The sequence below is a fragment of the Anabas testudineus genome, chromosome 14, assembly GCF_900324465.2.
Source record: "Anabas testudineus chromosome 14, fAnaTes1.2, whole genome shotgun sequence".
Taxonomy (NCBI): domain Eukaryota; kingdom Metazoa; phylum Chordata; class Actinopteri; order Anabantiformes; family Anabantidae; genus Anabas; species Anabas testudineus.
In genome coordinates, this window is record NC_046623.1 from 11,461,144 (window position 1) to 11,478,066 (window position 16,923).

Genomic DNA, 16,923 nt, shown 5'->3' on the forward strand with positions numbered 1-16,923 from the left:
CTGTTGTTCTTTATTCTGTATCAATAAAACATATGCCTCTGCATTTTGAGATTTCGTGAATATTTAATCTCAGCACTTGTTTCCTTTTATCTGCCAAATCACTAAAGAAAGTTCAAGAAATATTTTCTTTTATACGCCCAATTTGAAGCAAGGAAACAATAAACTTAGAAACACAAAGGGATTGGAAAAGTATCTAAAGTGCTATTCTTTTATGTCAGTGCATCCATCCTCACAATCCCCCCTGCCTGATGTTTCCATCCGTGACTAAATGTAAATCCAAACTGTGTGCATTGTAAATATGTACAGTATGTTATTTCTGAAGCATTTCTGCATAACAGTGCTACATAATTAAGGTCATAACCTCAGTGTAATCAGTAAACAGTACATCATTATTCACAATTGCAATCTGCAGTTTATTTTCTGTTACAGTATGTAGGCATTTATGGCTTCATTGTCCAAGTCAGTGGTTGCTGACAGATTCTGAACATGTATACAGTATGAAAAATATACAATAACACAAGGAATAATGCAGATTAAGTAAAACCAAATCTTTTAATGGACACTTCTCAGGAGCAAGATAAACCGCAAAATTGCTTCCATTTCCAGATACAATAAATATAGTTTCACAACATGTGGTTATATTGATATCAGGTGAGGTTTTTTCATCAGCTCTGGAATTACTTTTTTAATGATATTTTATGTCCTATTGGATAAAGTATCCTTTCTTCTGACAGTTTGAATGACATTTTAATGATGAGGAAATTCCAAACTGTATGCCAATTGTCAGCTGCTGGGCCATATTAATGCATGTATAAAGAGATTGAAGAGCAGGGAAAAATGAAAGATGCATAATCTTCTAACTTCAACCTTTGGAGAAAAGAAATAAACTACTTCCAAAGCAATATAAATGATTGCAGTGACAGTGCATTTGCACATTTTCAAATTTCACCTGCTCTAATGCTGTTTTTTTTTTTTTTTTCTTGGCTATATTTTCAACTATATTTCAACATTCTATCATGATGCCAAGAACATGCAGCAGAAATCATAAAATTGTAAAGATTAATGTTGTATCAACAAGGTTTGTGTCTGTTTAGAAAATGCTGATTCACATATACGATTCTAGAAAAAGTAGTTTTTGTTAGACTTGTGCCTAACTGTGCAATAGATACTTTCCTTTAGATACTGCAGTTTGTTTGTTTTTTTAAGAACCACAAAGTGCAAATTCATCCCTTTTCTGTAACCAAGAGTATTTATGGTCCTTTTCACAGCAGAGCACATCCAGAAAGGTCCCATATTTCGTCAGCCTTAGAGACTGATTTTTTTTTTACTGCAGATTACCAGATATTTCTTTCTTTCTGATCACATGTTTTTCACATCACTCTTAAATAAACCTAAGTAACCAAGCAACCCTGTCTTCTAAAAATAACAGTTCTATACACCTAATATGCAAACGCATATACATTTGTAAGTAATGGCATTGCAACAGGATTATGCTTTCTGTTAATATATTGTGCAAACTACACAGTTTGTCTTTTTTATTATTAATGTGTTCAGTTTTGCTAGAAATTTAATATTTACACTGATCTAATTAAGAAAAACATCCTACAAACTCCGAAACTGATAATTACACATTGTTTTCCAACTGTGGAGCTTCAGGCTATGCTAATTTCTGTTTTCATCATTTTCATTTCCATCAGGTTTAGATAGCACTACAAGGAATAAATGACCTCTGTGTTATATATATGTTTGGCTCATCCGAAGTGTCACAATAAATGACTTCAAAATGGATTACAGATTTGGAGTGTGTGTGATATAATGCACATAATAAGTCAAAGTGTGTCTTTGTCTCACACAAATCCCATGTCTTGCTAGGACACCTCAATGTCCTCATCTTGAGCTGCCATATAGTACATAGTCCAGCAACTCTAAATGACCATATTTGTCATTTGTCCCTACCTATGATACTTCCCATACAAGCATCTCTTAATAGTGCCCAGCTCAGGAGGCAGCTCAGCCTTCCTCATGATTGTTACAGTAATAAGCATGACTTTTACTATTACTGTAATCATTAATAAAAGAGTTTACCCGCAGTGGGAACTGGACCTTCCACATCATGATTCCTATTAAAAACATTTAGTTAGGTTTAGCCACAAATATAGCTATAAAATAAGTATAAAGATAAGTACATTGTTAAGGTTGGATGACCTTCACAGTCATGGTTTGTACAAATAAACATGCAGCTTAAGTTGTGTATTGTACCTCTGAGGTTAGAGAATGGTCTGAATTGTAGTCTACCATGTTGAAGTCCTGTGTATTTCTATTAAGTCAACACACTCACCCACCTCTTCCTCCTCTATGTGTGGAGTTGCTCTACATATTATATTACTCGACTTCCACTTTTGTTCTTGTATGTGTAACCATGTCTATAAGTCGTAAAAAGCCATGATGATCTAAAGAGTCACTTTTAAAGTACAGAACACTCTTATATTAATTTGATTTCTTTTTGAAGTGAAGTACAGGCACTATTCTTCACTTAATCATGTAGTTCTAGTTTGAAATATTAGTTCCCTTCAGACATGTAGTACTTGCCATTAATCTGATGACATCTGAATGTGTTTTGTGTTTCGTTCACCTACTGTCTGTACTGTAGTTTTATACAGTAGTGTTGCCTTAACTTATATGATAAGACAGTGCACCAAATGTCTTTTTTCTGGACAGGTGGTTAGCAAAGAAAAAGAAACTCATCACACATGAAAAGCCGATATGACAGAATCAGCTGTCTTCACTAAGTAGGCAGGTTATTCTGGGAAGTAATACCTTGACAGGAATTAATCCTGCAAAACAATATTAGTTAGCTGGTACAGTATGTGTGAATGTCAGTCTGTAAAAAGCCTGGCAATGTTAAAATAGAGGATAGTGGTTTATGCACTGTTTTGAAAAGGCGGCTTGTAAAAACAATAATGCCACGGTTTGGACATGATGGTCAGTAATGTGGAGTTGTCTGACATTTTAATGACCAAGTTCAGTAGAAGAAATTTGACACTCGCAGCTACTGCCACGGTAATGAATGTTTGAAGAGTTATCCCGTGAGGGGCATTTAAATACCGAAAAGTAGAGCGTAACATTGCATCAGATTTGATGATGACTTTTACAAGTTGTCGCCCAGCATTTCACAGCAGTGATCCAAAACAGATACAGATAGTGAACGTTAGTGAGGGGAAACAAGCAGAAATAAGTCCAGTCTGCTGCTATCTTACAAATTCCTTTTTTCAAAGATGCTGTTTGATGCCATTTCTATGTCTTTTGTTGATGTTGACTGGAGTTTATTTGGTTGTTGTTGATTTTAGTTCCTACACTCACTGACTAAACATTTGATTTAAAACAAAAATCTGTCTATTTCATCTCCCAGTGGAAACAAAGACACTGTTACTATGCAAGAATCAAGATCAAGATCTTTTGCTCTAAGCTGCTACATGGGCAAGTTCTTTTTGTGACATCCCTTTTTAGCTTGCCGTTATTGTGATTTGGCAGCGAGTTGTGTAACCCATCACCATGGGAACAAAACAACTAAAAGCTGTGTGTTTGTGTGACAGTGATATGAAGGAAATCTGAAACAAAGATATCCTTTTCTGTTTCTCAAGAGTGCGGAGGCATTGCACACAAAAAGCACCACACTGGCTGTGTGGCGGCCATGACACTATGAAGGGCTGCCATACAATAGAGCTCCTCCACAATAGACCAAAGGCTGCTGTTGCTACTTTTATTTGGAAGCCATCACAAGCAGTGGATAAGCTGTGAAACCAAAATGTCACATGGGTCCCCTGAGAGGGAAAATGGGAATGTTCATTGAGCAAGGGCCTCTTATGAAGGGTGTATGATGTCATGTGAAAATGCTTTAACCTAGTGTCATGAGAGGAGCTATTGGAGTGTCTAGCCTTGTTCAAACAAAGATTTGGGTTCAGTAAACACTGCACGCTTACATCATACCACTGCAATAGTGGATATGTTGGTCTTCCCTATTTTTAAGTGGACCACATGTACCTAATGTTATCTGAGGAAATCTAGGATCAAAATTAAGTTTAGTTCATGAGTTTTTAGAAACAATCTTTCCTCTCCCTTTTTTTTTAAACAAAAGTAAGTTGACTCCTCAATACAAGAAACAACAGCATGAATTTGTGTCCACTGGGTTTTTATGTTGCTCACTTAATATTAAATATCAATTAAGTTCAATTTTGTTTATATAGTGTCAAATCACAACAAAAGTCATCTCAAGACACTTTACAGTGTAACGTTTAGGACTATACAAAATATAACTGTATACAGAGTTATATAGACAAACCCAACAAGCCCCACTTCAGCGAACACTAGGTGACAGTGGAGAGTAAGAAACCTCCAGCAGAACCAGGCTCAGGGTGGGCGACCATGTGCCTCGACTGGTTGGGGTGAGTGGAGAGAGGAGAGAGAAAAGAACAGCAGGCAACAAAAAACAGTGACAACAAGCAGCAAAAACACTGGACAGGTTGCCAGTAACTCTGAAAAGAGGGAAACCTGCAAAAAAGTACAGAGAGGAGGAAGCACAACTATGAGAGAGAGAGGAGACACAAAGTTAATGACATGAATGGACGGAGGAGAGGAGTGGAGCTCAGTATCAGTAGAGGTCCCCAGCAGACCAATCTATAGCAGCATAACTAAGGGATGGTCCACAGTCACCTGGGCCAGCTCTAACTATAAGGTTTAATGAAGGGAAAGTTGTAAGCCTAGTCTTAAATGTAGAGAGGGTGTCTGCGTCAAGAACCTGAACTGGGAGCGATTCCACAGGAGAGGAGCTTGAGCTTAAAGAAGAATAAGAACACTCTAGTGCTTCATGTTCCAGTCTGTAATAAAATGTGATCTATAGTGTCGAATGCAGCAATAAGATCTAACAACGAATATAGAGAGAAGTCTGTTATCTGATGCAGAGAGGATCTTACCAGTTCTGTTTCTGTACTATGATGTCCTGACTGGAAATGTTCATACAAGTCAGTTATTCAGATAATTGCTTTGAAACTACTACTACTACTACTACTACTACCACTAAAGTAGTACTTCTAAGATAGATGTTGGACATAAAAGCATAGGAGTCTCATAGAAGTCACTTTGATACTGTGATCTGGTTAAGTACACAAATGTAAAACACTTTAGTTTTAATTACATGTTAGTTAAGTAAACATATTGTGTCTTGTGCATATTAAGTCTTCTCCAAAAGCAAAACTGTACTTTAAGGTATTTAAAAGACTCATCAGGTAAAAGTAAAACCAAGCTGGAAGCTCCCTTTTCATGTCCCATGAGTGTGGAAAACAGAATGACTCCGTCCGTCTCAAAGCAACTATTGTCAAGGAGCCTCAAGCAAGGAGCCGAGCTCCCAGCTGCTTGGTGGTCAACAAGAACAAGATGATTGTGGTCACACCAGGTGGTTCACAGGTTTTAAGCAGGATGTGGCTTAAAGCTTTCAGAGTCACTAATAGCTTTCATGAACAAACAAAGGTTAGAAAAATGTTAATACCATGACTAAATGAAATGCATACCAGCGAGGGGATGAAGAGTATCCCCGCTGGCAATGAAATTTAATCAGAGACAGGGATATCAAAAGCAGAAAGGAAATATCCACCCAGTGCTGACTACGACCCCTTGGCAAATAACACATATGTCTACAAACCAATCTTATTTCCTCATTGCAGCTTTTATTCCCCCCAGGAGCCAAAATAAGTTCTCATTTTCATTTTGCCACTGGAAAAAAATGATGAGATAATAGGAAAAAGCTTTGGAGGGTTTAGCTGATCACCCATAAATTATAGTTCATTTATACTGAAAATAAATGCAACAGTTGTGTGACCTCAACATTACACAGGCACTTCTCAGCCTCCTCAGGACCTGAGTTTGGGTCCAATGGGCTCGTTTCTTCATCTTATGCCAAGTTTTTGTTTTACTTTTCATTAAATAGTTACATACACAAAATCATGTTGCATCTCTTCTGAATTGGCTAAGAAACTAAACTGGAAGCTGTACTAGCAACAACAAACCATTTCTTGATGAGAAATGTGAAGTAGTGGCGGCCACACATAGAGTCGCACTTATTTATTCCCAGTTAATTAAACAGCCTTGAAAGTTTTGTGTTTGAAGAGGAACCTGTTTGTAGGTAGCTGTGCGTGAAAGAGGAAGGGCCACTCAGTTGTCCTTCAAGGTAAATTAGTTTAACAACCTGGAAAATAATTCTAGCTCATCACTAATACTGTTACCATGGTGTAGAAGGATGTAACAATGACAAGCAAGATGCTTTCTGCATAGTGCAGACATGCTGTGAGAATTGTGGTGTTTAAATCTCCTTAGTGAGTCTATATGTATGTGAAGTGCTTGAGATACTGGAGACTCGTCGCTATGCAGCCACAATACTTAATGGTTTATACTCGGCACAGGTCAAACTCTGACTTTTCATTGTTTTAAAACCTTTACAAATGCATTCGTGAGCCCCATCATTTTAAACGAATGCCCACTTCTTCCAATAATGCAGCTTTCATTTAAGCTTGCCAAGACACATTAATGGCTTACACCAGAAGGCTGAAATCATATACAGTATGGCGATAAAAAAGTAGCTTTGTCCAGTGTTGTATCCTGTTACAATGTTCAGCAGAGCTTTATTATACCCAACGGGCTGCAATTAGAGCTGTGCTGCTGAATCCGATCAGATACAGTGAAAGACTGCCAATGTATAACCTACAAATCAGCATAATGTAACATTAATTAGATTCACAGTGATTACAATAAAAGTCAGGAAAGCCTGCTTTGCCAGTGAGTACAGTGAAATTAGAGCACAAACCTGATACTGAATGAGGATCCTTCCACATATAGTTAGCTTCTGTCTATGAATGATATGCCAAATAATGTAGGAGCTGTCTTGTCTCTGTGAATTGCATGCATCAGCATTGTCCTTGCACTCCTCAGGGCAAAGCCATTGACAAGATCGGTCAAAATGATGGTATGAAATAGTGGTAAATTGAGTGTAATCTCAGGCACTCTCTCATTTTTATGGTTGTATCTTGAAATTTCTTTTGCATTCAAATCGCTTTGAGTTGTTTCCTCTTTAGTTTTTATTTGTTTTTTATGATTTATTTGTATTTGTTTTCCAGTCTGACCTGTTCATGTACAGAGATGTCATCATTTTAGATTTAAATGCCTAAAATGCTCATTACAAAATCCATTCATTGCAATGGGGAAATTTGATATTTCATTCGAGTAGAGTAAATATATTAATTAGTTATAAATTGTCTAATTATATAAATAATATACTTAGATTAAATATATGTAAATGATGTAATGAAAAGAAAGGAACTCGTAGACAATATATAGAATTTACATTTACAATAAACTGTAGATAAACACAGCCAAACAACCTGAAGTGACTATTTAAAAGCTAGCCAGGTTTTATGCATATTTTAATGCATCAAATAATAAAGTAAATTGTTTTGTACAATCTGTTTTGTATAGGAAATCATTTTGTAACAGCTGCTGCATACAAGGCTCAGTTTACTTCATGTAGAGTATCCCCCATGGAAAACCCTGTTGTCTTGAGCCCTATAGATTGCATCAGCCTTAGATCGTATTGAGGCGCAGATCATGCTGCCATGAGGCATTTGTGTGCTTTCATCAATACATTACTAATGCATGCAGTAGCTGTGCCCACAAAGCTCTATTTGGCAGTGAAACATAAGGCAGGGGGCCATGCTGGAAGACACAGAGAATGGAGGAACACAGTCTACTACACATAGTAAACATCTGCACCTTCATAGTTCAGCTCGAGTGTGTCATTCTTTGTTCACCTCTTCAGCTTCCAGATGTATTTGGAAATAGTGTCAAAATAAGTGGACCCCAAGAGGAGAATCTGTGCTGTTTGTAAAGATGGATTTGGAGAAACCCCCCCCCCCCAAAAAAAGACTTTAGGTTAGGTCAAAGTTAATTTAAATGCTGTATAATAAGAAATTCTGAAATGTATATTTAAAAAGGATTGTAAAAGCTTAGTGGAGATTTTTAATTTTTAATCTAAACTATTTATTTGCTTTCCCATTAGCCACTTCTTTTGTGGTGGATTCAGTGTTAGCATGCTTGTGTTTCATTGACTGACATTGACTTTAGCTTTGCTTTTTGCACATTAACTATCATGATCAAGGTAATAAGAAGATAGAAAGAAAGTTTGAGTGAGCACTTTTTTTAACCTTTTCAAAGACCTTCTAAAACAAAATGAATCATCTTTTGTCCTGCAATACGTGTTTCAAAGCTCAGCTTTTGACTAATTGGTTGGTAAATATTTGATGTCAGACAGTGGTGTTGTTATCCAGTCAGCTCATCAGGAATAACTAAATGTTCTTACCAAGTCTTTAATCAGAGTCCACATTAAATCAGGTCTCATTTGTCACTTCGTCCTTATAGCCACCGCTGGACTAGATGAAGGCAACTGGCATATTATATAAATTATGGATGTTTTTGTATGGGTGCATGTATCACTGATGAAATGTTTCATTTCCTTCCATTCTGCCTTTAATCTGTAAATTATGCCTCGTCGTTAAAGCAGCACTATGAATTTAATGTGGAATTACAGTGCTTTTATCAGCCCAAATTGCAAAGTGAGACATAAACCGAGAAAACACTCCATCTCCACTAATTGACTGTGTAGATTCTCCAGATTACGTTCTTGAATCAGACATTTCTTGTCCACAGGAAATGACTTATTGTAAATTGAGAGCAAATTTCTAAACTCCCTAGAGGGAACACTAGTTGGAAAGTAAAGATTTCAAGCTCTTAACCTTAACCAAAGTATTTTTTGTCCCTGAACTTAACCACACACATGACTCACACACGGAGTTGAACTCAGGTCTGTGGTTTGACAGAGCTGCATGTTGTACACCTGTCATCATTCCCAACCAGCTCTGCGCGACTTGTTGTAAGGCTTTATTTATGCAAAAGACATGTTGGATTAAAGCATAATCCATCCAGGACGTCCCCAACAATAACTAATTATGTTTGCAGTATAGTTGCATAGCCTAGTTAATGCATTGTTCTCGTTGCTGTTAAGCACTGCTGGTAATGATGATGTGACAATGAAACCAGTACATACATGCCTCAGGGCACATATGTTGTAGCAAAACATATAGCAAATTGCCCGTTTAATGACTTGATTTACTTACTACCACTCTTTCTGAAACTTGAAAAGTAATTATCCTGTTCATATAGATGAAAACTGATGAGCCATAAAGCCACATGCAGTGAGAGCATGTTTGAGAGATAATCTAGCTGCAGTCCATTTGTAAAAGTAATCCAGGTCTAACTGCGATGGAAATAGACATTCCTAAGAGAGGAGCAAAAATAGGACTGATTCCACTGTTTCAGATGCTAATACAGCCTTTATCCGCAGGCTAACATATCTTTTCATCTGCACTTTATGTTGCATTCATAGCTAATTGAATGATAATGGGAACCATTTTAGATTGTGCGTCTTTATTTGCGTACACGTCTCAGCAAAAATGGAAAATGAATAAAGAATTCTGAATTGAAAAGTTGACAAAAAGTGCACAAACAGTGTTGGCTGAGTGCATTCACGCACTGTAATTTAGAGCAACGTGGGGCATTGCTATGTCTTTTATTGAACTGAGGTATTATTTCACCACTCCGAATGTAATGGCAGTATACTCACAGCAGAGTAAAAGACGACGGAGAACGAGGGGTAAAGTAAAGATTGATAGGGAAACCCTTGGCGCTGGTACATTAGCAATGCTATGAGGATGCTCCAATTCTCTCTAAACCCTCTCAACAATTTTTCTGACCTTTTACTTGAAGAGGCATTTATTCACTTCTCTTTCTCAAGATCAAATGTCTGCCCTCCTCATAACGATCCTCTCTGTATTTCCCCTTGTCTTGGCAACCAGTTTTTATGTGTCACAGGTTTTGTATGGGCGGCAAGACGGTTTTGTGGTTTTATGTTCAGTGACTCTGGGACTGTTAAGCAATGCTATTTTTAGTCTGTTGAATGTTTTTGAGGAGATTAAACAGTGCTAAGTTTCCAGATTTATATGGCTGCATTATGTGCCCTACCTGGTTACACTGTAAAATCTTGTGAAAGTGTATTTAGTCGCATCGTTACCAACACAACATCCCTCTTTAACAGATGCTTTTTACAGACGTTTGCTCCAAAGATGTTTTGTGCCACCTGGTCTCTCGGCCCTCAGGCTATGTTCAGACCCAGTGATTTTAGTTTCAGCACCAGTTAAGAGTTTGAATGTCTTTCCTTTTGTGAGAATGATGACAGGTGTGTTGCACAGAAGCTTTTCTGCAGTAGTTTCTGAGAAAGCAAAACGCTTTATTAGGTGAGTTTCAGAGTTAATGTAGTTCTAAAAAAAACTAAACAAACCTGCTATAAGTGGATTGAAGATTAAATTCTCCATTGGGATAAATCAGCAGTATTGTTGGAATCATTAGCTTTTTTCTTATCTGAAGTGTTATTGGCATAACAGTAGCAGTGGAAGAGCACTGATTCAGCCTCAAAGTGGCTGAATACTTTCATTAATTGACATCACACAAAGTAATCTGATGAATAGAAAGTGCCTTAGACTAGACACCCTTTCATCCCCCTTCCACATACACACAGAGCAGATGTTTCACGTAATGGGAGCGCAACAGGAAAAGGATTCAATTCAATTTGGCCTGAGGTCTAATAGGGCATCAAGTGGAAGAGGAAGACGATAGGGTTTCACACTGGAAACCCATCTGTGTCCATGTTCCCCTGTAAAACCCACCTACCCAGTGATGCTGTTTGCCTGAAATGAGACAAGAGCACCCTGATGCATCGTAGGCTGTAATCACCTTCTCAAATGACACCATAAAGCCACTGGGTTGAGAGCAGGGGGCAAAGATTTTTTTTTTCATGGCATTTAATCTGTATATTGTCATTGTAGTTTTTCATTGCATTTAAGAGGGATCAGAAGACTCCAGGGCCCTAGTTACGTCGCCTTCAGGCATAACATGAAAGTATCAATGTCAGCGTTGGTTTAAAGTCCTTAGCAGTTTGCCAGAGGCAACAAACCATTGTGCTTTTGGTGCAATATGCATATACTTTATATTTATACTGTATACTTTTGCTTTGTTCCAGTAATATCTATAGTTATCTACTGTCACAGTTTTACTAATAAATAAGTGAGTTCATATGGACATATTTAATCATATACTGTATAAGCAGAATCAATAAATACAACTATACAATTAAATTATATCTAAGGACAACTATTAGAGAATGTAAGGTTGTAACAAGCAGTAATTTTAACCTTTAAGAACCCAGAGCCATTTCTACTGAAAGGAAACTTATGTGGGACATGAAACAAATCAAATAGACCATGTGGAACACACTTCTTAAAGTCTTAGTGACACGCAATCAAGAGGAGTATACTGCACCCTAATTACACCTGGGTAAAAACACATATGCTAGTTGAAAAAGCAACACTGACCAGCACAACAAGGCATCCAGTGCTCCATGTTGCATGCTATGCTGTCGGTCAGGATGCAGTTTAAATAAATAAATAAATAAATAAAATGAAAAAGTGTTGGTGACACCAGAGTTACAGTGGGTTCTTGTCCCAAAATATTCAAACTGTATTAATGAACAAACGCCTGAGTAATTTATGTATGAATATTGTTTTCTCATTATTTTCTCAATACCTTGAATATAATTATTTTTACATGTTTCCTATTGCTCTGATTGAATGAGATCCTTTATTCTGTTTTCAATCAACGGCTGAATATGGAAGGTGTCATTAATGCACCTTTATAAAAATAAAGTGATTTCTGCTAATAATTTTATGCCATTGCTCCCAGATCCCCGTAGTGTAAAGCTAGCTCCATCGTCTCTTCTCTCCATGTGTTCCTGTACTAGCATTGTGCTTTTGTACTGGAACATATTGGACTCATGTGATAGACAGTTAATCATTTTATTTCCAATCTGTATTTATTTATTTATATTTTTCTTTTTGTGCTCAGCATTTACTATTGTTTAAATTATCGTCTGTGATTTACTCAAAACCCCAACATTACATTACATTTGATTCAAACTGTTTTAATAATCATTTGATCATTTGTAGAACAAAAACATGTTGTTCAATACACAAAAAACTAAAAAATTGGGATCTAGTCTCCTCAGAGATGGTTGTCATAAGTATGTTGGCACTTTGTTCTTGTGTTGCCTAGACTTTGTTAAAACATTAACAAGGAGAGAACAAGTCAACAGTGCAAAAACAAAGTCAAAAGCAAACTGCTTCAAAACCTAAATTGCCATTAAAAACAGTAAGTAGCAAGCTGGAAACCAATTTGTTTTGGGCTGTTTGGCCAGCAGCAGGTGCTTGTGCAACACATGGAGACACATTCCTTTAAGTGCCTTGCTCAAGGCCACCTTGACAGTAGTTTTCAGAGGCAACGGAGAACATTACACATTCACTTTTAAAGTCCCAGCAGGTCTAGGGATTCAAGGTTTTGCAGAGCTCTAGGCTACTGCTGCCTCAAGACATAGTAAGATAGATGGAGCAAAGTGGTGGGTAAAGCTCTTCCAATATCCACTAGCTTTTTAAAGACGGCAATAAAGTCATCTAGAGCTTTAAATGGTGGAGAGGAAAAACATGCCCCTTTGATATGAACATTGGCAGGCATACTTAGTATAGTCACATATGAGTGGGTCCCGAGGCTAGGATTGGTGATGACATGCTGTCATGTGACTGGTAAAATAAACAGTAATGGTGGGACGTTTGAATTTTGCCTCTGTGTTTACAATAAAAGAGAAGAAGGTTTGCGGATTGCAGTGCATTCTTGTCGCTTTTAATTGTGAGCAGCTCCAAACACACACAAACACACTTTACTGTGAGGTAGGGAGCTTTCGGTCGATAAAGACTAGACAGCCTCTAAGTAGCCTCTCTCATCATTATAGTTCCTCCAGGCTTCTCTATGGCTACGACTGCTCATTTGTAAGTGTGGGATGTTTCCCCCGACTGTGGCTTCATCTTTTGTTGCCCCCACTGTTTGCCATTCAATTCATGGGGCCCACACACACACATTCATGGATCCCTCTCTCTTTTATTATGGGAATTCCAGGCACATGTGAGTGAAGCAGGGAAGCGGTACAGATACCCCTCCCCCTCCAGCCAGTAGTATCCCCTCATTCTCATGGATTTCTCGTGGGGGTAAAGCAGACGAAAAAGGGGGGGGAGGAGAAAGAGGAGCGAAAAAAAGGAGAAAGAGGAGGAGAAGGGAAGGAGAGCTAGGCTAATTCATCAATAATCTTTACCTAATCCCTCCCTCTACCCTTCTCCCTCTCACTCTCTCTGCCTGGAGGCATTCAAGCAATACATCCATCCCCCACCCCACTTCACACGTGCACACACACTCACACACACACACCCTATACTCACACTTGCATGCACACACACACAAGAATCTGCCTGAACATGTCCAGAGGGAGAGGATGAATCGAGCTGGAGAGTGTTATTTCTTTCACCCCCGTGTGTGTGTCTGTGTGTGTGGTGTAAGTCGAGTCCTCAGAGGGCTGTGTGTCTTAGCTCTGACCAGGAGCTAAAATGGTGATTACAGAGTAGAGACATAGGTGTGGCAAGATGGGGCGGTGTCAGAGGCTTTGTCTGTAGTTCCTGTACAGCCCACCAACCGGGAGGAGACTCTGCCTGTCTATCAGAGTCTGTCCCGGAGCCATGCACAGTCTGGGATTGAAAGAGCCGCTGTGTGAGGCAGAGCCACTCTTAAAACAAGACCTAAGCCACGGGGAATTAGACAAGCACAAGTTCAAGAAGCTCGGTGGAACCATTGTAGTCAGCAACAAGAACATGACCAAGTGAAGAAGTGCTGGAGTGTATTGCTGTTTTCTTTTTCTTTTTTTTTCCCACATTCATTCATTCCTCTCTTGCAACACATGACAAGGATTTTCTAAAGAGAAACCAGAAAAGAAGAAAAACTTCTGTGAAGTGCCCACTGAGTCACACAACCTATTGAAAGGACTTTTCTTTTTGTAGAATTCAAAAAGATCCTATTTTTTCACTTTTAAAGGATGAGATTTCGATGATAGAACTATTTGGAATATGGGACTTTTAATCTATGATTTGGACCATGGGGACAGGCAACTGTGTCTTTGTGCTCAACTCTGGGTAATTTTGATAAGTATGTCACATTTCTTCTGTTTGTTTTACGATGGTTTTGCCCTACTATGATTGCACTGTAGTAACGTAGGTGTTATGCTATGCTTAGTTAGTTATTTTAATGTTTTTTTCAACAAGTGCAGTGTGTTGGACAATGACGTATATGGTGTCCTGTTCAAATACAAGCACACGTTTCTTAATTTGTCTGTAACTTGGTTACCTTCGTGACCCCTGTGAGTTTGTCTCGTCTGAGTTTCACGGATGATTTGTTTCAAAGAGGTGAAAAAACAAACTGTTTGAATGTGTTGTTGCCGCTCAGTTAAAGATCACGGCCATGTGCACCTAGTGTATGTCAACATTGTTTGATTGGATAGCCTCTGCTCTGGATGTTTGACACGTATGGGCTAGTTATCTTCTGATTAGTGTGTGTTGACCCCTTCCATCTACGGCTGACTGAGTAGAGCGGACCTTGGTGACTTTCTTCTAATAACTTCATTCATTCCTCTTTGTGTCTGCCTTCCTCACAAACCACTATAATACACAGATTGTTATATGTTGTAGGCATCACATTCTTTTAGTTTCTGTTAAAGTCAAGTAAAAATGAAGCTATATTGTATTCAAAAGTCTGATCTCCTTTTTTCTTCTTTCTTTCTTCACAGCTCTTGCAGGTAAAATCTCTCCAACTAGCTCAGATGCCCTCCTTAGTTCCTCAGCATTGACAGCCAGTCCCTCACCACCAAATGTGTACCTTCCAGCCAACTTTAAAATGTCCAATGCACAGCTGGCTTTCTTTTTGCGAGAGGCTCAGATCACAGGACAAACCATTGGTGGCGGCAGTAAGAGCAACAGTGGGCCTAGTACTGGACACCCACTGCAGCGCTCTGAGAGTTTTGTAGTTTTCCAAACGAAAGACCTCCCTGCCATCAACATAAGCTTTGGGCCTTTTGCCCGGGATCAGGCACTTTCCAAGGAGTTGCTCCAGCCTGCCAGTCCACTGGATATTCCCGGCCAGCTAACAGTCAACTGGAAAGTGCGGGCTTTCATTGTCCAGGCCCGGGTCTTCTCCAACAATCCCACAGTCCAGGTGTTTTTCTACATTGCTGGCCGTGACTGGGATGACTTCAAGGCTCAGGACAAGCTGCCCTGTGTCCGTCTGCACGCCTTCCGAGATGTCCGTGAAATTAAAACTTCCTGCCGCATGAAAGGGAACCTGGCACAATGCTTGGCCCAGCTGGAACTGCCCCCGTCCTGGTTTAACACCAATGTGGCTCCGATGGGTCGGAGGAAAGGTTCCAGTGATGGGCTCTTGGATGGGTTAACCAGTGAAACCCTCCAGGCTGAGCTCTACTACACACTCCATGAGCCTAATCTGGAAGGGGAGTGCAGTGAGGGTTCAGGTCATAGGGGTGGTGGTGTTTCCAGGGGAGAACCTCTCTCACAGCACCCCCTACTGCGCATAGGGAGCATCAGCTTGTACCAGGCTAGTCAAGAGCAGCTGCTGGTGGACAAGCAGTTAGACAAGAACATGTTCCTGAGGCTGCCTGAGAAACCTTTGAAACCTGGAGAGACCCTCAAAATCTTCCTCTACCTGATGCCCAACTCCACTGTTGACCAGTTCAGTCTCAAGTAAGTTTCCTTTAAGTGTATACTGAAGGCCTTCACTGTGTGCTGCTGGCAAATTAATTATGTTTCCATCCTGAATGTTGCATTTATTGTCTTTATATTCATACATTTACCCTTTGGAAAAAATGTGATCTAACTGTTTACATGCACAGCAGAAACTCATTCTGTGAATTTTCCTGTTTCCTTGCAATCATGTACACAAGAATTATTGATGAATAGATTATTTGCCTGCTTCCAGTAGACCTCAGCCAACATTAGTCATTTCCCTCCTGTCATAAACTGCAGTCTTATATCTCTCTTTATAATTATGCTCACACATTACCATCTGCAATTTGTCCAAGGTTTCTGCTTAAGGCAGTAAGACTGCATGCAAACTAAGCTGTGTGTGCATAGTGTATGCCGCATCTTGTGAGGTCCTGAGTGGACAGGCTTAATAAGAAATATAGGATTTAGATGTCCAAATAGTCTTCCATTAATGGAACAATTATCACAGCACTGGGTGTATTCATTATGGTCTTAATAATCAGCCTCATTCACAGCAGCATAATTAGATAAAGGTTTTTTCATAACATCAAAATTAATTCCAGCATTTTATGGCATAAGATCAGGGTGTGCGTGTAATTGTGGCCAACGTTATGTAATCCCAGTCCATGTAATAATCTCTGTGTTGGGCTTTCAAGCACGAGTTGCAGTGCCATTTATGTTCATTTTAGGTCTAAAGAGGCAAATGAGCATGTAATCACATATTTCATCCTTCTCATTAATTTCTCCTTCACTGAGCCAAGTAATGTGCCAGCAGTAATTAAAGAGAGGTAAGATAAAGAGGAGAGGACAGGGTTAAAGGGTAATAGCACTGTCAGGTTCACCTTTTGAAGTGGTGGGGTAACATTGAGAGATTTCTTTATTCTCTCAGGACATGATTGTATGAATAATTTCCAGTGAACTGCTGCTCAAAGCTGTTTGTGTTTAAAGCACAAGACCTATGTTGTTTGACTACGTAATGGCTGATTATTTTTAACTTTTTTCCACAAATGTAGATATGCCTACAGCAACATACTCCATATATATATATATATTTATATAATGACAGCTG

At 38.9% G+C, this 16,923-nt stretch overlaps 1 protein-coding gene across 2 annotated transcripts in view; it reads left to right on the forward strand.

The window, feature by feature from the left end:
- Positions 1 to 16,923, forward strand: part of tmem132e (transmembrane protein 132E) — a 251,276-nt gene that overhangs the window by 156,467 nt on the left and 77,886 nt on the right. The window contains exons 1-2 of one of the 2 annotated variants that reach the window (XM_026372762.1): positions 13,787 to 14,229; positions 14,867 to 15,833. In XM_026372762.1, coding sequence (XP_026228547.1) covers positions 14,151 to 14,229; positions 14,867 to 15,833 — 1,046 coding nt within the window. In that variant the 5' untranslated portion in view covers positions 13,787 to 14,150. Of the gene's footprint in view, positions 1 to 13,786; positions 14,230 to 14,866; positions 15,834 to 16,923 lie in introns of those variants that run through there. The other variant, XM_026372763.1, reaches the window with a different exon arrangement.